The sequence below is a fragment of the Fukomys damarensis genome, unplaced genomic scaffold, assembly GCF_012274545.1.
Source record: "Fukomys damarensis isolate Sample0158 unplaced genomic scaffold, DMR_v1.0_HiC HiC_scaffold_26, whole genome shotgun sequence".
Lineage (NCBI taxonomy): Eukaryota > Metazoa > Chordata > Mammalia > Rodentia > Bathyergidae > Fukomys > Fukomys damarensis.
Genome location: NW_022900938.1, coordinates 19,108,730 through 19,126,023, shown reverse-complemented (window position 1 = coordinate 19,126,023; position 17,294 = coordinate 19,108,730). Strand labels below are relative to the sequence as shown.

General features: G+C 38.0%; 2 protein-coding genes across 4 annotated transcripts in view; one reads left to right on the top strand and one right to left on the bottom strand.

Annotated features, from left to right (window-relative positions):
* The window catches only part of Hnrnpa3 (heterogeneous nuclear ribonucleoprotein A3), an 8,494-nt gene extending 1,917 nt beyond the window's left edge, over positions 1-6,577 (top strand). The window contains exons 5-14 of the mRNA XM_033756361.1: positions 1,400-1,522; positions 1,609-1,755; positions 1,834-2,044; positions 2,345-2,434; positions 2,522-2,617; positions 2,712-2,792; positions 3,398-3,538; positions 4,384-4,506; positions 4,595-4,666; positions 4,759-6,577. Of these exons, the coding sequence (XP_033612252.1) occupies positions 1,400-1,522; positions 1,609-1,755; positions 1,834-2,044; positions 2,345-2,434; positions 2,522-2,617; positions 2,712-2,792; positions 3,398-3,538; positions 4,384-4,506; positions 4,595-4,647 (1,065 nt within the window). The 3' untranslated portion in view covers positions 4,648-4,666; positions 4,759-6,577. The remainder of the gene's footprint in view (positions 1-1,399; positions 1,523-1,608; positions 1,756-1,833; positions 2,045-2,344; positions 2,435-2,521; positions 2,618-2,711; positions 2,793-3,397; positions 3,539-4,383; positions 4,507-4,594; positions 4,667-4,758) is intronic.
* A 6,610-nt stretch (positions 6,578-13,187) lies between these two features.
* Positions 13,188-17,294, bottom strand: part of Nfe2l2 (nuclear factor, erythroid 2 like 2) — an 84,915-nt gene continuing 80,808 nt past the window's right edge. For 2 of the 3 annotated variants that reach the window (XM_033756396.1, XM_010607061.3), the window contains 4 exons: positions 16,653-16,919; positions 15,872-15,961; positions 15,177-15,365; positions 13,192-14,776 (listed from right to left, as the gene is read on the bottom strand). In XM_033756396.1, coding sequence (XP_033612287.1) covers positions 13,553-14,776; positions 15,177-15,365; positions 15,872-15,961; positions 16,653-16,919 — 1,770 coding nt within the window. In that variant the 3' untranslated portion in view covers positions 13,192-13,552. Of the gene's footprint in view, positions 14,777-15,176; positions 15,366-15,871; positions 15,962-16,652; positions 16,920-17,294 lie in introns of all 3 variants that reach the window. The other variant, XM_010607062.3, reaches the window with a different exon arrangement.

Below are 17,294 nucleotides of genomic sequence, written 5' to 3'. Positions count from 1 at the left end.
TGGCCGCCGCCTCGCTGCGCCGCGGGGAAAGAGCGCGGGATTGGAGGGAACAGGCAGGAGGCGCCCGGCAGGAGTAATTGCTGCAAATGGCCTCGGAGCCCGGGCGCGGCGCCCTCGTTGAAGTTCTGCCGCCGCGTTTCTAGGCCTTTACCGACAAGCCTCTCTGGAAACGAGAATTCATTCCCAGGCCTGGTTTTTGCTCCACCCAGTTAGAAATAGGTTTCTGAGACGTTTGCTGCTTTAAAATACCTACCAATTTGCTGTTTTTGTTCGAGTCTTCTTACGAGAGTAGATAATACCAACATTGCCATGTAGCTGAAATAATCTTCTGGAATTTAAGTGCAGAACGTGGGAAAGTATTTTTTAAATCTGGATAGGCTCTTGTTTTATGGATTTTTGTTTGAGGATTGCAGCCAGTTAAAATGTTCTTGTTTGGAAGAATTTCGTGTGACTTTTTACTTTTTTGGTTTTTTGTTACCAAGTGAATTTATCCTCGACTTGAAAAAATGAAATTAAATTCATGGTTTTAGGTTATTAATCTTTTAGCACGTGACAGTCTCTTCCACGTTAAATGTCTTATCATCTAGAGAGCACATGTGAGGCCGTTTAAGGACTTTAGGTGATCAAAATCATAATGTCCAAGTTAAATAGCAGTTCGTGTAATTTAAAATAAAACAATTTCTAAAAGAACCCACAAATTTCTGTTTGTGCTCCATTCTGTGCAGACAGTGAATACCAGACCTAATGTAAGTTCATACATGTTTTGTATTTTGCAGAAAGATCATTGATGGCTGTCATGTCTTAGGTTTGCAGGGAGAAATGCCGTTTTAGCCTAGGATTGTACACTTTAGATTGTTAAGAACTTAAATATCTCGCAGTTTTGTGGTTTAAAATGCTTGTTGGAGTGTAGATTGGGAGTACTTTAAATGGTATGGGGTGGAACACTTTTTCCTTAACTTCGGTTTCTTAGAAAATGATGTATCTATCAATAGAAACTTCTAAAATCTTTTCTGAGGTGCTTTTAGTTGTAGGTTAAAGAAAATATTGAGGGTTTTTGATTCTGGAATTCTCTTGTACTTCATTTTGGGTATAGTGTTAGCAGGTTTTCTTGGCACCGTGTCAAACCCTACCCCACAGGGTCTCACTATGTAGTGACCTGGAACTTACTATTTAGCCCAGTCAACTGGTCTTGAACTCAGCGATTCTCCTGCCTCAGCCTCCCCAGTGCTGGGATTATAGGCGTGCACTACCACACCTAGCTACCAAGTCAAATTTTAACTGGATGAAATGTTTGTTAACATGTATTTGATATTTTTATGGGTTGTTTCAGCTTTTTAGAAATTTCGTGTACAAGAATTTAAATGTATTGATTTTTTTTTTTTTTTTTACCCCCCTTCAGGGCCATGATCCAAAGGAACCAGAGCAGTTGAGGAAGCTGTTTATTGGTGGTCTGAGCTTTGAAACTACAGATGATAGTTTAAGAGAACATTTTGAGAAATGGGGCACACTCACAGATTGTGTGGTAAGTTACTAAGGGAGTAAAAGGGATCTTAGGAAAAGATGATCTGTGCAGGTGTATTTCAAAGCTTTAAACGTTTTATATTGCAGGTCATGAGAGATCCCCAAACAAAACGCTCCAGGGGCTTTGGTTTTGTGACTTACTCTTGTGTTGAAGAGGTGGATGCAGCAATGTGTGCCCGACCACACAAAGTTGATGGGCGTGTAGTGGAACCAAAGAGAGCTGTTTCCAGAGAGGTATTTCACTGGTATGTTGTATAATATGTGAAATTGTGAGTGGCTGGTTTTTTTGACTTAACATTATTTTATCTGTAGGATTCAGTAAAGCCTGGTGCCCATCTAACAGTGAAGAAAATCTTTGTTGGTGGTATTAAGGAAGATACAGAAGAATATAATTTGAGAGACTACTTTGAAAAGTATGGCAAGATTGAAACCATAGAAGTTATGGAAGACAGACAGAGTGGGAAAAAGAGAGGATTTGCTTTTGTAACTTTTGATGATCACGATACAGTTGATAAAATTGTTGGTAAGTAGCACTTCCTAGGAACTTGAGTCAGGAAACAAGTGGCTTTTCTTTTGAACAAAATTGGCTTGGTTACTCATGATTTTATTATTTGCTATTCTATACTGTGTAGTTTCATTTTTGAAGAAAGTGTCTACACCTGTGTAACCAGCATCTGGATCAAGAAATAAACACACTCATGCCCAGAGTCAACTGCCTTCTTGACAGTGTGTTAATGAGTTTTGTAATGGCAGGATATCATTTATGTATGCTTTCCCAAACATAAAATAACTTTTTTTTGTTTGTTTGATTAAAAAAATGTAGTTCAGAAATATCACACTATAAATGGGCATAATTGTGAAGTGAAAAAGGCCCTTTCTAAACAAGAGATGCAGTCTGCTGGATCACAAAGAGGTGAGTAGGATTGTATACACATATACAGTACATGGGAGTGGTGTTGGTATGGTTCTTAAAAATTTTTCTTCTTGCCTATATTTAAAGGTCGTGGAGGTGGATCTGGCAATTTCATGGGTCGTGGAGGAAACTTTGGAGGTGGTGGAGGGAATTTTGGCCGTGGTGGGAACTTCGGTGGAAGAGGTAAGATGTACTTACTGATTCTAAGCAGGTGTGTATCCGATGTTTAATGGCAAGCTGAATGTAAAATTTTAACTCATCTTTTGGATTTCCTCAGGAGGCTATGGTGGTGGAGGTGGTGGTAGCAGAGGTAGTTATGGAGGAGGTGATGGTGGATATAACGGATTTGGAGGTGATGGTAAGTTTTCTCATTAAGTGATGTTTGGTGTTTTGACTTTCTATGCCTTACTGAAACTTGACTATGTTGCACTAATTTTAGTCAACTTGAATGTGTGATGGTAAAAGTATACTTAAACTAGTACCACAAAAGAAGGAGCCTGCCTTGGAGATTGAACTAAGCTAGTACTTTTTGGCCAGTAAGATTTGATGAAATGAGTGGAGGTTTGATGTAGGAAGTGGAGCTAGAAGTGTTCTAATTTTCCTTGGTGATATTTTTGAAAATGATAATGAATTTTACTTTCAAGAAATAGCCATGTTAATTCTTAATAGCCAAGATTCTATTTTCTATCAATGATACATTGCCAAGCTTTAGAGGGTTTTTTGTTGTTGTTGTTGTTGTTGTTGCTGTTGTTGCTTTGTTTTTTGGGGGGTGGTACTAGGGATCAAACTCGAGCCCTTGTGCTTGCAAGGCAGGCAGCAGAATCACTGAGCCAAATCCCTGGCCCATGAGTTAAATCATTTCATTGGTTTGTTTGGTAGTATCTTAAGGGTAATGTAAAACCAGAATTCAGTATCTTGATCCTCTATACATTCCTAATTTATTGTTTGGTCTTTATTTTCTAGGTGGGAACTATGGCGGTGGTCCTGGTTACAGTAGTAGAGGAGGCTATGGTGGTGGTGGGCCAGGATATGGAAACCAAGGTGGTGGATATGGTGGTGGAGGAGGATATGATGGTTACAATGAAGGAGGAAATTTTGGTGGTGGTAAGCTTGCTTTATTTATTTAACATTTATAGATTTATTACAGACGTTTGAAAATAACTGGTTAACATATTTTTCTGTAATAAAAATACTCAAATGGAGCTAACTCAGGTTTTTTTGGCTGTTTAGTGAATTAATAAAATGTAAATTCTTTTGGTGGTAAAATGGGTATGTACATTAGGTTGTGTTTATTGGCAGAATTTTAGTTAACTGTTAGGCACTTATGGTTTTTTAAGACAGGGTCTCACTATGAGGTTGAGACTGACCTGGAACTCACTATGTGGCCCAGGCTGGCCTCAAACACAGCAATCATCCTGCCTCAGCCTCCCGAATGGATGTTAAGCACTTTTAAACTAGAAATTAGATTTGCAAATAATTTGAATACTCAGACTTGTTGAATTCGATGCCATCTGGCGTCTAGAATTAACAGTGTCAATTGCAGACTATAAATCTGACCCATTACTCTGTGGTATTATGGAATCAGTGAATTAAACACTAGCAGTTTTGATAGTGTTAGTGGAATGAAAGAACATAGGCCTTTATGCATCACATAAAGTTGGTGTGCTTTTTTTTTTTTTTTTTAATGAAAGTGTGCTTTTAAAATCCTGAACGTCTTAACAGTTATTTAGAAAATGTTTTTGGCAATCTTCCACTTTTGTTTCCTCCCCTTCTCCCTATGTCGTAGGGCAGCTAGGCCTCTGTTCAGTAGAGGCAGTTTGGTAGCTAAGATCTCTCTTCAAAGTCACATGGAAATGTTACAGAATATGATGCCATGATAGGCAACAGATTAGTAGTTACACAAATTGAAAGTAATAACTTCAGATAAACCACAAAATCTTTGATTTCAGGTAACTATGGTGGTGGTGGAAACTATAATGACTTTGGAAATTATAGTGGTCAACAGCAATCAAATTATGGACCCATGAAGGGGGGCAGTTTTGGTGGAAGAAGCTCTGGTAGTCCCTATGGTGGTAAGTAATTTCTTAAGTCAAAAATTTTCATGGCCATTTTAACTTAAAATTCTATATATGTTTGAAAATTCTGCATGTGTATTTCCAGGTGGTTATGGATCTGGTGGTGGAAGTGGTGGATATGGTAGCAGAAGGTTTTAAAAAAAAACAACAAAAAAGGGTAGGTATCTTTACATTTTTATCATGATGATAAAGAATATGTGGAACTGTTCACTGAGTGTAATAATTTTTTTATCCTGTATTATTCAACAGGCTACAGTTCTTAGCAGGAGAGAGAGCGAGGAGTTGTCAGGAAAGCTGCAGGTTACTTTGAGACAGTCGTCCCAAATGCATTAGCGGAACTGTAAAAATCTGCCACAGAAGGAACGATGATCCATAGTCAGAAAAGTTACTGCAGCTTAAACAGGAAACCCTTCTGGTTCAGGACTGTCATAGCCACAGTTTGCAAAAAGTGCAGCTATTGATTAATGCAATGTAGTGTCAATTAGATGTACATTCCTGAGGTCTTTTATCTGTTGTAGCTTTGTCTTTTTCTTTTTCTTTTCATTACATCAGGTATATTGCCCTGTAAATTGTGGTAGTGGTACCAGGAATAAAAAATTAAGGAATTTTTAACTTTTCAATATTTGTGTAGTTCAGTTTTTCTACACTTTAGTACAGAAACTTTAACAAAATGCAGTTTTGAAGGTGTTTCCTTGTGAGTTAACGAGTAAAGAAGATCATTGTTAATTACTATTTTGTATGAATTTTGCTAAAGTTAACTGTAAAGAAACACCTACTCACTTGCAGATTAAGGGGAATAAATCTATTCTCCCCATTTCATACCATGATACAAATGGGCACTGACATGTGGAGAGAATAGATAATTTGTATGTTTGCGATGTGTGTTTTAGATAAAATAGGATTGGGTATTTAAATTAGCATATTTGTGAATTTAATAGCATTAAGGTTACTTTCAAATGAAAAATCTCAAAATTCTTACTGGTTTTTGTGCATTTTCTTTCAATATGTAATCATGATTTTAGTGTGTTAGATTTGCCAAGTCCTAGCTGTGTTTAAAACATCTCCATTCTGCATTTACTTTGGTCACATTTAAACTGCTGCCATAGTTTTTGGGTGTAAAAAAAAAAAATGTCTGCTGCCCTCTATTTAAATTCTGGGAAAGGGTAGTGGATGTTTTCCCTCTCCCACATGGAAAACCATTAATTTTTTTGAGATACAGGACCACTAATTCTGTGTCTGAGCAGATTCAGATTAGTGGATACTTGGTTTTCTTTTAAAGCACACAAGAGGCCCAGTTTTTAAATCTTGAGTTACTTTCCTTGTTTTGTTTTTCTTTCCCCAATACAAGCTTTCAGAGCAAGAGAATAAATAAAAACCATGCATTGTTGAACCCCTAACTGGCTGGCATGCTTTCTCCTGTTGTTACCCTATAGGTTTTGCTGAATGAAACCAAGGATAGTTTAGATACAATTTTTCAAATCAATGCAGCAGAAATGTAGCACAGTTGCTTAGTACAAGCATCTCACTTCCCAAAGACCAGAATTCAAATTTGGATAATCTTCAAGTTCTTAAATTCCCAAAGAACACATTGTGTTACTCCTTGTGTATATTTTAACCTAAACCATGTTGGTGCGAGTTGTCAATTTGTTTGGAAGACCCTGGTTGAGAAGAGTTTTAGATTTAAAGGTCATATATATGAATCACTGTCTACTGTTTTGCGCCAGCTAGTGCTTACAGTTTCTTTCATTCACGCCCTAAATATGTGCCCTGCTGTTACTCTTTTCTTTGGCAGTTGAACATTGAATTCAAGATTTTTATTTGGTTTTAAAAGTACTAAGCAAAACAAGCAATAAAAAGGGGAATGGGGTGTGCTAGTGTTTGAATATGCTCTCTTGTTGCTCTAATTCTGTGCCTCTGTGCATTATTAATACTTGGATGCATGCAATGCCAGCATGGAAATCGGTCTTCATAGATTCTGCAGTTTTCCAGAAAACACTCACAAACCAATAAATGTAACAGACAACATTCCATTTGTTAATGGGCATATGTGAATAAGCAGTGTAGAAAATAGGCTAATACTAGAAAATGGTTAAGTCCTTAATAACTAAAAGTGTGGTTATATAAATGGACACTGTCAATGTTCATAATTTAAACCTTGGGTACCTGGTCAAAATACTGCTTGGGAAACATTTTATTAAAATTGAGCTAAATTGTCTCAAGTTCTTTTATTCATATAATAAAGGTTGAAGGAATGGGGGAGATTAACATTTTCTGTTTCTGTTTGTAAAATTGTCTGACACAACCTTGACAGTATCCTTTAATGGCATATGAGGTTAATTGTACTGTTATAACCAACTTTCTATGTTCTGGAACTAATAGTGAAAATATTTTCAGTAAGTTCATGTTTGCAACCTATAAGCAGGTGAAACCTGTGTATGTGACCTGTTTATAAGTTGTATTTAGCTTAGTTTGTGTGAACAGTGTGGAAAAGTAAGCCATGAGGAGAGCGATTTAACCAGCTTTAAAGGACCTAAGATGTGCTTTTTAAAGCACAGTGTGGATCAAAGGAAACTCACTAAGACAGGACTTCAGCAGCCTTTTGAGTATGGACAAGTCAGCATAAATAAAGAATGACAAGGCAGCAGCAAGAGCTTCAACTACAGAGAAGTGAAGGCATAAGATACTATGATGATAGTGAGCAGCTTGTCAAAAGCTAGTTAAATCTGCTTATTACAACTGAAATATCGAAGAAAGTAGCAGGAAGGAGCTCTTCGCCTTTTGGAACATCAATGAGAGATAGTTGCCACAGTTGCTAGGTCTAGCATTTAGACCTGCAAGGAAGGGCAATAAGCATTAGGTAAGGCTTGAATTTGAATTTTTTCACTAATTAAAGAATAATTTTTTGTAAAGCAAGGTAAGAGTAATCTTTCTGATTTGCAGGTTGAATGAGAACCCTACTTGCCTAAATGAGGAATGTCTTTCCTACCATCTTAAATACGAAGGTTTCTGGCTGGGTAAGGTTTGTAGCTCACAGTAAAACTTGACATCACTTATTTCCATATAAATCTATATTACTTAAAAATGAGCCCCTCTCTAGTAGGTACATTGGGAAAATTATCAGGCTGAAAACTACTGGTACCGTGTTTTGACACAGTTTAAACTTTAGGCCATTTTTTTGAATCCCCAAGAATGGCTTCTGAGTGTTCTTGAGTCACATGTACCCCATTTTATTCATGTATAGAACTCAGTATCTTTAGGGTAGAGTCAATTTTTGGTGAGGGAAAGTAACCTCAACTTTTGTGTGAAGTTTTTGTCATAAGCATGACTTAGATATGCTACTGGTTGTACTAGGAAAAACATCTTCAAGTGAACTTACATAATTACATCTTACAAATACAAAACGTGTCTTCATTCAAGTGGCCTCCTCAAACTCAAATTCAGGGAATTTGGAATGATGGGATGAATTTTGGTTTTGTTCATTTTGGTTAATCTTAACCAGATGTGGTAGGGGCCTGATCACACTATAAAAGGGTACCTTCCCAAGAGAATTACTTGGTTACTATTCATATCAGTTGCTGATCATAAGGGCTATTTTTGCTGCCCCAAAGGGCATATTAAAATTGAGGTTTAATTCACTTTTTAAACAAAGTAACACTTAGACACTTGAAGTACTAGTTTCTGTAAAACAAAAGGTTGAATCACAACTTAAAATTTCTACATATAATGTTAGCAAGACAATGGCCTTTAAAAAGAAACCAAGGTTTTAATCAAATTTCCTAAGACAGGAAACTTTCTTTTAAGGGTGTTCTGTTTCATTTCACTTGTGAAATAAAGTTATTTTATTTGAATGTAGTTTTGTTGTCATTTCTGGAAAGTGTTCTCTTAAGTGGTAGCACCAATAAGGAAAGTTGGAAATGCTTGAGGCAAATTTAAGTTGCTTTTGTTAAACTTGTAGTTCTCTGCTTCCAGTAATACATTTCCTAAAAAACTGAGTTTACACTTGCGTTCAAAAGGAGAGAATATTTGTGGTAAAATAATCATTTGTCAGGGAACTAATAGGTTTGGTTTTCAAAAGTTTCATGTAAGTCAAAATTTGCAGTATTTCTCCGGAATTTGAGGCAAGCGGCGGCACCACGAGCTAAATCCCCAGCCCCTTTTGGGAGGTTGGGTAATGTCACAAAAAAATAGTGCATAAAACATGATAATGTGCAGGGGTAATGTAAGGCCTGTCTTGAGTACTCACAATTTTAATGCTTCAATGTTTTCTGATTTGCAGAGGTGATCTGTAATGGATTCGAATGTTTCACTTGTGGTATAATGGAATGTTTACAGAACGATGACTTTTTTCATTAAAATATTTTTAGAAATGTGTGTTGTTTTGTCACTCAGCAATGTTCGTTTAAGTACTATATTTCAATGCTACAACTTTAGTAATAAAAACAGGAAATTTGGAGTGAGCATTTGTACAGTTATTTTAAAGGATATCTATTAACTGGGGGAAAAGTATAAAATATTTCAAAGTTAAAAATTACCACTACTTAGGCCTGGGGGTTTAGCTTAGTGGTTCGCAAGGACCTGAGTTTGATCCCTGTTACCAAAAACTACCACTTAGTATTTAAAAGGACATGGTCCTGAAGACAGATAAATGTGAAGTAGCTCTGCAGGTGTGGAGTCTGAGCCGTCTTCTGGGGAGAAGGGTAAACAAGGCTACGTGAAGTGGTTTCTTGAGAGGCAGTGGATTGGTTGAAAATGTTTTACAGTGAGGGTGAGTTTGAAGGTTCTGTGAGATTAGTGGACCCAAGATAAGCCCAAGTGAAAAGACTGGGGTAGTTATCTGGTAAGTTGTGACAAATTTTTTTTATGTCTGCATGTTTGTATTTCTAGTTTTGATAGCTCCTATTTACACATCTTCCGGTGGCTGCTCTAGCTGTGTGATTCAGGCTGGCCTTAAACAGCAATTGCCTCCTGAGTCGTGATCGTGCACCACACACCTGGTTATTTCTAAGTGACGGGCTTGTCAGTTGAAACCAGGTGATAATATCCTAGGGTGGCACATTTTGCCTGTTACTGGTTTCTCTAAAGGTTTCATCCTGTGCAGTTTTAAGGAAGTGTGTACCTTAGTTTAATGCGAGTGTCCTGAGCATGAGGTTCATTTCCAACATATGTATTTACCTTTATTTTCTCAGGATGAAAATAATTTGTTAAACTGCAAAATTTCAGGAATCAAGATAAAATTTGAATCTCCTGTGTATCCATCACAACCGTTAAGTTTCCTGGAAAAATTGAATCTTCTGTGTACCCATCACAGCCATTAAGTTTTCTGAAGATCACTTTTTTGCAAAAATTAGGCCATTACACATTGGGTCGATTTAATTTTGGATTGAATGCACCATGCTAACATTGGGAGAAAGCAATAAATGTGCCATTTTTGCTTATCACTGTTTCAAAGACCTAAACAGCAGATGGATGACAAGGGTACATGGAGCTACCTATTAAGGCAAAGTAAAATGGGTACAGGTCTGAAAGCTGACCAGGAGTTAGGAATTTGCCCATACAATTAGTTCCAGAGTTTACTGGTAAATAGTAAATCAAGTTATGCAGGTGGTTGACTGCTTTAAAAGGAAATGATTTAAGCTACATGTAAATGGCTGTTACAGTTTAATGGTTGAAGGGTTTGAGATAAAAGGAATTATGTTAATTAGCTGCATGTGGGGGTTGTAGGACAGTTTCCACTGGTACATTGTATCACTTGTCCTTTGTCAATGAAATGTATAAGCTTTCATCCTTTTAAGATACATAAAAATTCTGATTGCTTTACTTGAAGGTCTGCCATTTCATAAGTCCTGAAAAACGGGTTTTTAAATTTTTGCTTCTCAGGTTTAAATTCAGGAAAGTTTGGGGGATGAATTGGCTGGGGGTTCCTTAATCTTAGGCCCCTTTATGCAGTTTGGTAATGCCAACAGGCCCTTTAAAATGTTGTGTATAAGTACTACGTGTATGGTTTAGTAATATGTACTTCATACAATAAATGAGGTCTTTTTGAAGTTTCCCATAATAACTGTTTTGAACTAATAAAATCATAAGCATTGAGTACTAACTACTGTGGTTTGTTATCAAGAATACTGAAGGGAAGGGCCGGGGATTTAGCACACCGGTTCGGTGGTCTACCCTGCAAGCGCAAGGACCCGAGTTCAATCCCCAGTAACAACAACAACAAAAAGAATACTGAAGGAAATGCTGTATTTCATTTAATGGTAGGGAAAACTACAAAATCTTAAGATCTAAGCTTATCCAGACCCAAAACTTTAGAAATTTCCTTTTATAAAAAGAATAGCCACCTTCAGAACTAAAAGTTCAATGTAAAGATAAAAGAGCTTTTGGTAATGACTGTCACTATACCTAAAAGTTTTAATGGGTGACTAGATTTGAGATTTTTAGTTACTTTTCTCCATTCTCCAGTAGTAAATCACATGTGAAAACAAACTGAACTGACAGTTTTAATTTTGTGAGACACAGGGTCTTCTATGTAGTTCAGCCTGGCCTTGAACTCACTATGCAGCCCAGGCTGGCGTAAACTTGAGGCAGTCCTGCTTCAGACTCCCCAGTGCTGAGATTAAGTTATCTTGTGTGTTCTGAGGCCTGATCACATGGAAAAAGGGATGGCAGATACATTTGAGAGCCCCTACTCCAAAAATGGCTTAAGAACACTGAAGCCAGAAAGTAGGCTCTATACCCAGTAGTAATGCAATAAGGGTTTCTCACACTGCTTGGCGTTGATGGCCCAGGTTATACACTTACTCTGAAGAACTATACTCGCTTCCAGTACAATTTAACAGTTGACGGCTCCGGTTAGCCTGGGACCAGCTATAAAGCTAACATTGAAATGTAGACCAAGGGAAGTGAAATTGCTTTTATTATGAGTATGCTAGAGGTTTTAGTTTTAAAAAAATGCAGAAAAGTTGAACTTGGCAAGATTCAGATGAATAGAATATTCTGTACGCCAACAGTGCTCTCCTCTCCCAATTCCAGTTCCTCTGGGTGGGGCTGCTGTTGCCCTCAATTTTGACTAAGGAGTTGAGGTTATGTTGTGAGGTTGCAAAAATGAAGCCTCCAGAGACCCTGTCATCAGTCATCACTACCACTGCTACTGGAAAATTCCTTGACAGCATGAGATACTCGAGATATAAAGCATTTTCACATTTGAATCCTAGGCTCCGGTCCTTGAAGTAAGTTTCAACCCTGAGCCTTTCAGCCATCTGAGTCAAATTTTGTTACTGAGCTAGCTTGATTTTTTTCTTAAATGTATCACTATAAGGCCAAAGAAAAGGGGGTGGGTACATAATGTGCTCACCGAACTAGCACTTAATTCGATTTTATAGTCAGGAAACCAGTCTGAATGGTGATGTGAATTGATGAGGGCATCTAGGAATGGACAGCAGCAAATTCAGTCTGCTTTCAGGGCTGCTGGACCGCTACATTATATTGCATCTAGTGGACAGACTGAACCCTCGAAAGTGAATTACTTGTATATGATACCTATTTTGGCTTTTTCTTCCCTTTACCCAGGACTGAACTCAGGACCTTACTCCCCACCCTTGCTTTCTAAACTCAACCTTCAAGCTATAGGAACCTTTCTGTCTGGTGCCCCTGCTACCTAAAGTGATGAGTGAATTCCTGACAGCTTAGGTGTGGTTCTGTGCTGTGCCCCTCCCCACCCCACCATCCCTCCCTGGCTTCATTCATCCCCTATTGTCACCAGTCTGTGTCCTTTTCATCTAAAACAGGCTCCTTTGGGCTTCTGTCTTCTGTGATCTTAGAGGTATTTGGGGGGCGTTGTTCTTTGTGACACAGGGTCTCACTTTGTAGTTCAGGCTGGCCCTGAACTCATCATGTAGCTCAGGCTCCCAGCAGTCCTTCTGCCTCTGCCTCCCAAGTGCCGGGATTACTGGCACGAGTCGCCACGCCCAGCTAAGACTTTTTTTTTTTTACTGGGGATTTAGCTCAGGGTGAGGTAGACAGCGGAACCACTGAACTAAATCCCCAGGTCCCCGTGTTTTCAGAATGGTTTGCTGTTGCTAATATGGCTTCCTGTTTATAACTCTTATTTTGTTTCAGTGCTGCTTAAGGTCTTCTTTTTTTTTTTTAAGTCATGGGCCGTGCACACACTGGGCCAGCACTGTACTACTGAGCTACATTCCCAGCCTCAACATGTGTTGACCCTAATCCCCTTGCCTCAGCCTCTTCAGTAGCTGGGATTATAGGAATACTTGACTAGGCCCAGCACCCATCCCTACACTGGAATGCAAGTTTAGGGGGGGACAGAGATCTTTTTGTTTTTTAAAATTGAAAAAAAATAGCCAGATATATACTAAGTCCCCTTCTGTTGATCTAAATGAACGGTAGTCGTGTCAATGTGCAAACGTTTTCTTTGGTTGAGATATATTATACTTGCTTGAAGATAACTTGCTTCTTGATAACTTAATTTTCTAGGACCCTAGGACCATATACTTAGTATAAAATGCTTTTTAAAATTTCAAACAAAATACAAAAATGGATGACTGTCTGGAAATACTGTGAATAAACTCAATCTGAAGAAGTAATGTGTCATAATATTCCTTTATTAGTACCAGCTCTTAATTTTTTTTTGCCAGAACTAAGCAATTTAATATAAAAAATGCAATTTTTTTGTTGATACAGTATTTATAAAAAAGTACAGTGGTTAGTTTTCCATCAATTTGTAGCCAGATGTCATATCATATAAATCTATGAATGTAACAAGAACAGTATAAATAAGAAATTTTGTAGTATTTACACTTACACAGAAACAAGCCCAAATGGTGTCCTAAGAAATTAAAGTGAAACTACTGATTCAACGTAGATATTTTAATGCTTTTTAATGTTTTTTATTTTCTATACTAGTTTTGGCTATAATTTTTACACAGAATTACTTACAAAGTATTTTCTTGCATTTCACATCATAGTAGGAGCTTTTAGTATAACAGTACAAAAACCAAAAAAATAGAAAAGGCAAATCTTCCCAAATCTAGTTTTTCTTAACATCTGCCCTCTTACTTTTGGGAACAAGGAATACATTCCCATCTCTCGTTTGCTGCAGGGAGTATTCACTAGGAGAGTAAGGTTTTCCATCTTCATCACGTAGCATGCTGAAGACTTCGAGATACAAGGTGCTGAGTTGTTTTTTCAGTTGATGGAGGCTTTTGTCATTTTCTCCTTTTTCTTTGAGTAATTTTTCTTTTTCATCTTTTAAGTGGCCTAAATCTTGCTCAAGTTCTACTATATTTTCCAGTTTTCTTTTTCTGCAATTTTGAGCTGCTACTTTATTCTTACCCCTCCTACGTATATCTCGAATTAGTGCAACTTGAGCTTCACTGAATTGCTCTTTGGACATCATTTCATTGAAGTCATCAACAGGGAGGTTAATGATTTTTTCCACAGGGAATGGGATATGGAGAGCTTTTGCCCTAAGCTCATCTCTGGTGAGATGAGCCTCCAGGCGGCTTGAATGTTTGTCTTTTGTGAATGGGGTTTTTCGATGACCAGGGCTTACAGGTAATTCGTTCTTTGGTGTGTCTTCCCCCTGGGCGTCATGCACAGGAGCACTGTGCCCTCGAGATGGTGACAGAGGTTGCACGGTATCCCTTGAAGAATATACTGGCTGTGTTTTGGGACCATTGGGTTCGACACTTCCAGGGGCACTATCTAGCTCTTCCATGTCTGAATCACTGAAGCCAGGTGGTGGGTCTCCGTAGATGGAAGACGCCACTGAGTGTTCTGGTGATGCTATGCTGGCACTTGTGTTCAGTGAAATACCAGAGTCAGAGTCATTGAATTCTGCTATGCTTTCAGAGTGGTTTTTGTTGAAAGCTTTACAAAGTGATAGATCCGAAACATCAATGGTCCCATATAAAAGTTCAGAGAGCGACTGGCTTACAGTAGCAGAGGAGGGCATGCTGTCGCCGATAGTAGGTTCTGCTATGAAAGCAGAATAAAATTCATCACCAAAATCTGTATTTAATGTGGAATTTGAATTTAATGAGTTCACTGTCAGCTGGTTGGGATCTTCTGTGGAGAGGATGCTGCTGAAAGAATCCTCGAAAGCATTAAGAAACTCTGGACTGCAGCTCCCTACTACTTTTTCCAGTGAGGGGACTGATGAGTAGAAGTAATTGTTTTCAATTTCTGTCAGTTTAGATTCTGGGCTTGGAACCGTGGTATTCTCCAGCTTGTCATTTTCAATATTAAGACACTGTGTGGAAAAGAAGTCTATATTATATGACTCAAGGTTAAATATTTTTAATAGATGATAATCCGTATCTGTTGGAAACTTTAGGTAGAACTCTCCCCACCATCCCACTCTCTTTAAGGGTATTCTATGGTTCAGAGATAATTTCCATTACTAAGCATATGCATTATTTTCAGAGGTCCTAGTTTAGACCTGAAGTTTGTAATAGTTCTATTCTCAGATATCTAGCCCAGTTTACTCATAAAAGCGCATGTCAGCAAGCCGCGGGTGCTCTCATGACTAATTTAAAAGCACCCTCAAATCCTTCTCATAAGCAGATGGCATATAAATAATAAATAATCAGGATGACTAATTTAAAACCACTGAATATAAAATGGCACTGCAGTACTGTGTTAGATCTTACCTGTAATTCTGGAATGGAAAATAGCTCCTGCCAAATTTCCTCAATGTCTTGCTGCACATTGTCTGTGTCACCCATGGCTATCTCAAGAGGAGTTTCAGGTGACTGAGCCTGATTAGAAGCAGTGAAGACTGGGCTTTCAATGTGGCTGGGAATATCGGGAACAAGCGACTGAAATGTAGGTGAAGAAACCTAAAATTGACAAGGCATAAATCAGCTGTGGACAAGGAAGTTCCAAAGCACAATCATGACAGTTAAGTAGAATCAGCAGCAGTTCTGTATTTCTCTGCTTAGTTGAAGATGGATAAGAACAGTCTTTAGGAGTTAATTTGCACCTGTAATATCTAGTACAGTACTTCAAATACAACAGATTCATTTAAATTCTTAACAAGTCTTGGTTTTTTACTCAGCTTGCTCTTACCAGAAATTTTTAAACACCCATAACAAACGAGTTATTTCCAGTTATGCTGATCCATGACTGTGTAACAGGAATGGTATGTGATTTTGTATTGTGCAGTTTAAAAAAACAATTGTAAAGTATTATCTACTAAGGTCTCCTTGAGAGAATAATTCCTTGATAAAAAATTTCCTTCTGAAATGTTTCATTCTTTCTTTTAAATGGAGACACATTAAAGGGGTTTATATAGGTAGGACGTGTTCAGTGTAGGAAGTTTTGCTATTAACCAAATGTTTTATACCTCATTGTCATCTACAAATGGGAATGTCTCTGCCAAAAGCTGCATGCAGTCATCGAAGTACAAAGCATCTGGTTTGGGAATGTGGGCAACCTGGATTAAAGGGGAAGGCATAAAGGAAGAAAAAAATTGTTAAATGCTCCAGTGCCAAGCTAACTATTCACGACTGATGTGAAATTTATGATTAATATTCACAGAATGTATTATTTTTTAAATTTCAGAAATCAGCTTGATGCACAGACTCAAACCAGGCTACCTCCCAATTTTATTTTTATTTTCCATGCAGTGCTAGGCATTAAACTCAGGGCCTCATACATGCTAGACAAGTGCTGCATCCCTGAGCTAAACTCCCTGCCCTCCCTAGTCATCTGGGCAAATGAACACTGAGTGATCAGTTGCACATCTGTGGATAAAACAGGAGTAATGGTGCCTAACTTACACAGCAGTGTTGACTAAATCAGTTAATATATATATAATTAGAACAGTGCTTAATACAATATTGTAAGCAGCGCCCACTATTAGTTTTACTGTTTGATCCTAATTGTATGTTTCTGTAATTTACAAAGCCTTTCTATGTGATTTATGTCCTAATTTTTATAATAATCCTGTAAGGTAAGTAGGTTGGGTATACAAGTTAACAGGATGAGGTTGGGAAGTTAACTTGACAAGATCACAAAGACACAGTAAAAGACAGAGCTGGAATTCAAATCTAGATATTCTAATTGTTGGTTAGTGTCCCCTTAAACCCTGCCATACACTTGCCCAAGAACTGAGCACTCTGTACCTGGGAATAGTTGGCAGATCCACTGGTTTCTGGCTGGATGTGCTGGGCTGGCTGAATTGGGAGGAATTCACCTGTCTCTTCATCTAGTTGCAACTGAGCGAAAAAGGCTTTCTCTTGCTCCTTTTGGAGTTGTTCTTGTCTTTCCTTTTCGAGTTTTTTCTGTTTTTCCAGCTCATACTCCTTCTGTCGCTGACTGAAGTCAAATACTTCTCGACTTGCCCCAAGATCAATATCTTGCCTCCAGAGTATGTCAATCAAATCCATGTCCTGCATTTAAAACAAAAAAGAAAGGTCATGGTTAAGATAGTCCACATAGTTTAATTCCCAGTATGCCATTGTTAACAACTGCAGAGATGACAAAGAAAATCTGATGGGCTGGGGATTTAGCCTGCCTCGCAAACCCAAGGACTCGGGTTCGATCCCCGGTGCCAAAAAGAAAATCTGACAGAGAACACAAGTACAATGTTATAAAGAGCACCATTAATTCCACTCAGTGAATCTACTCACCAAAGGAAAATGTCTAATGGAAATGATTGAAGTTATCAGTGGCAATCACAGCAAGAATTGATTTGTTATTTTTCCCCCTTTCCCTTCCCACCAAATGACATCTGAGTGCTTCAGGTGGTTTTAGCTATACATTTT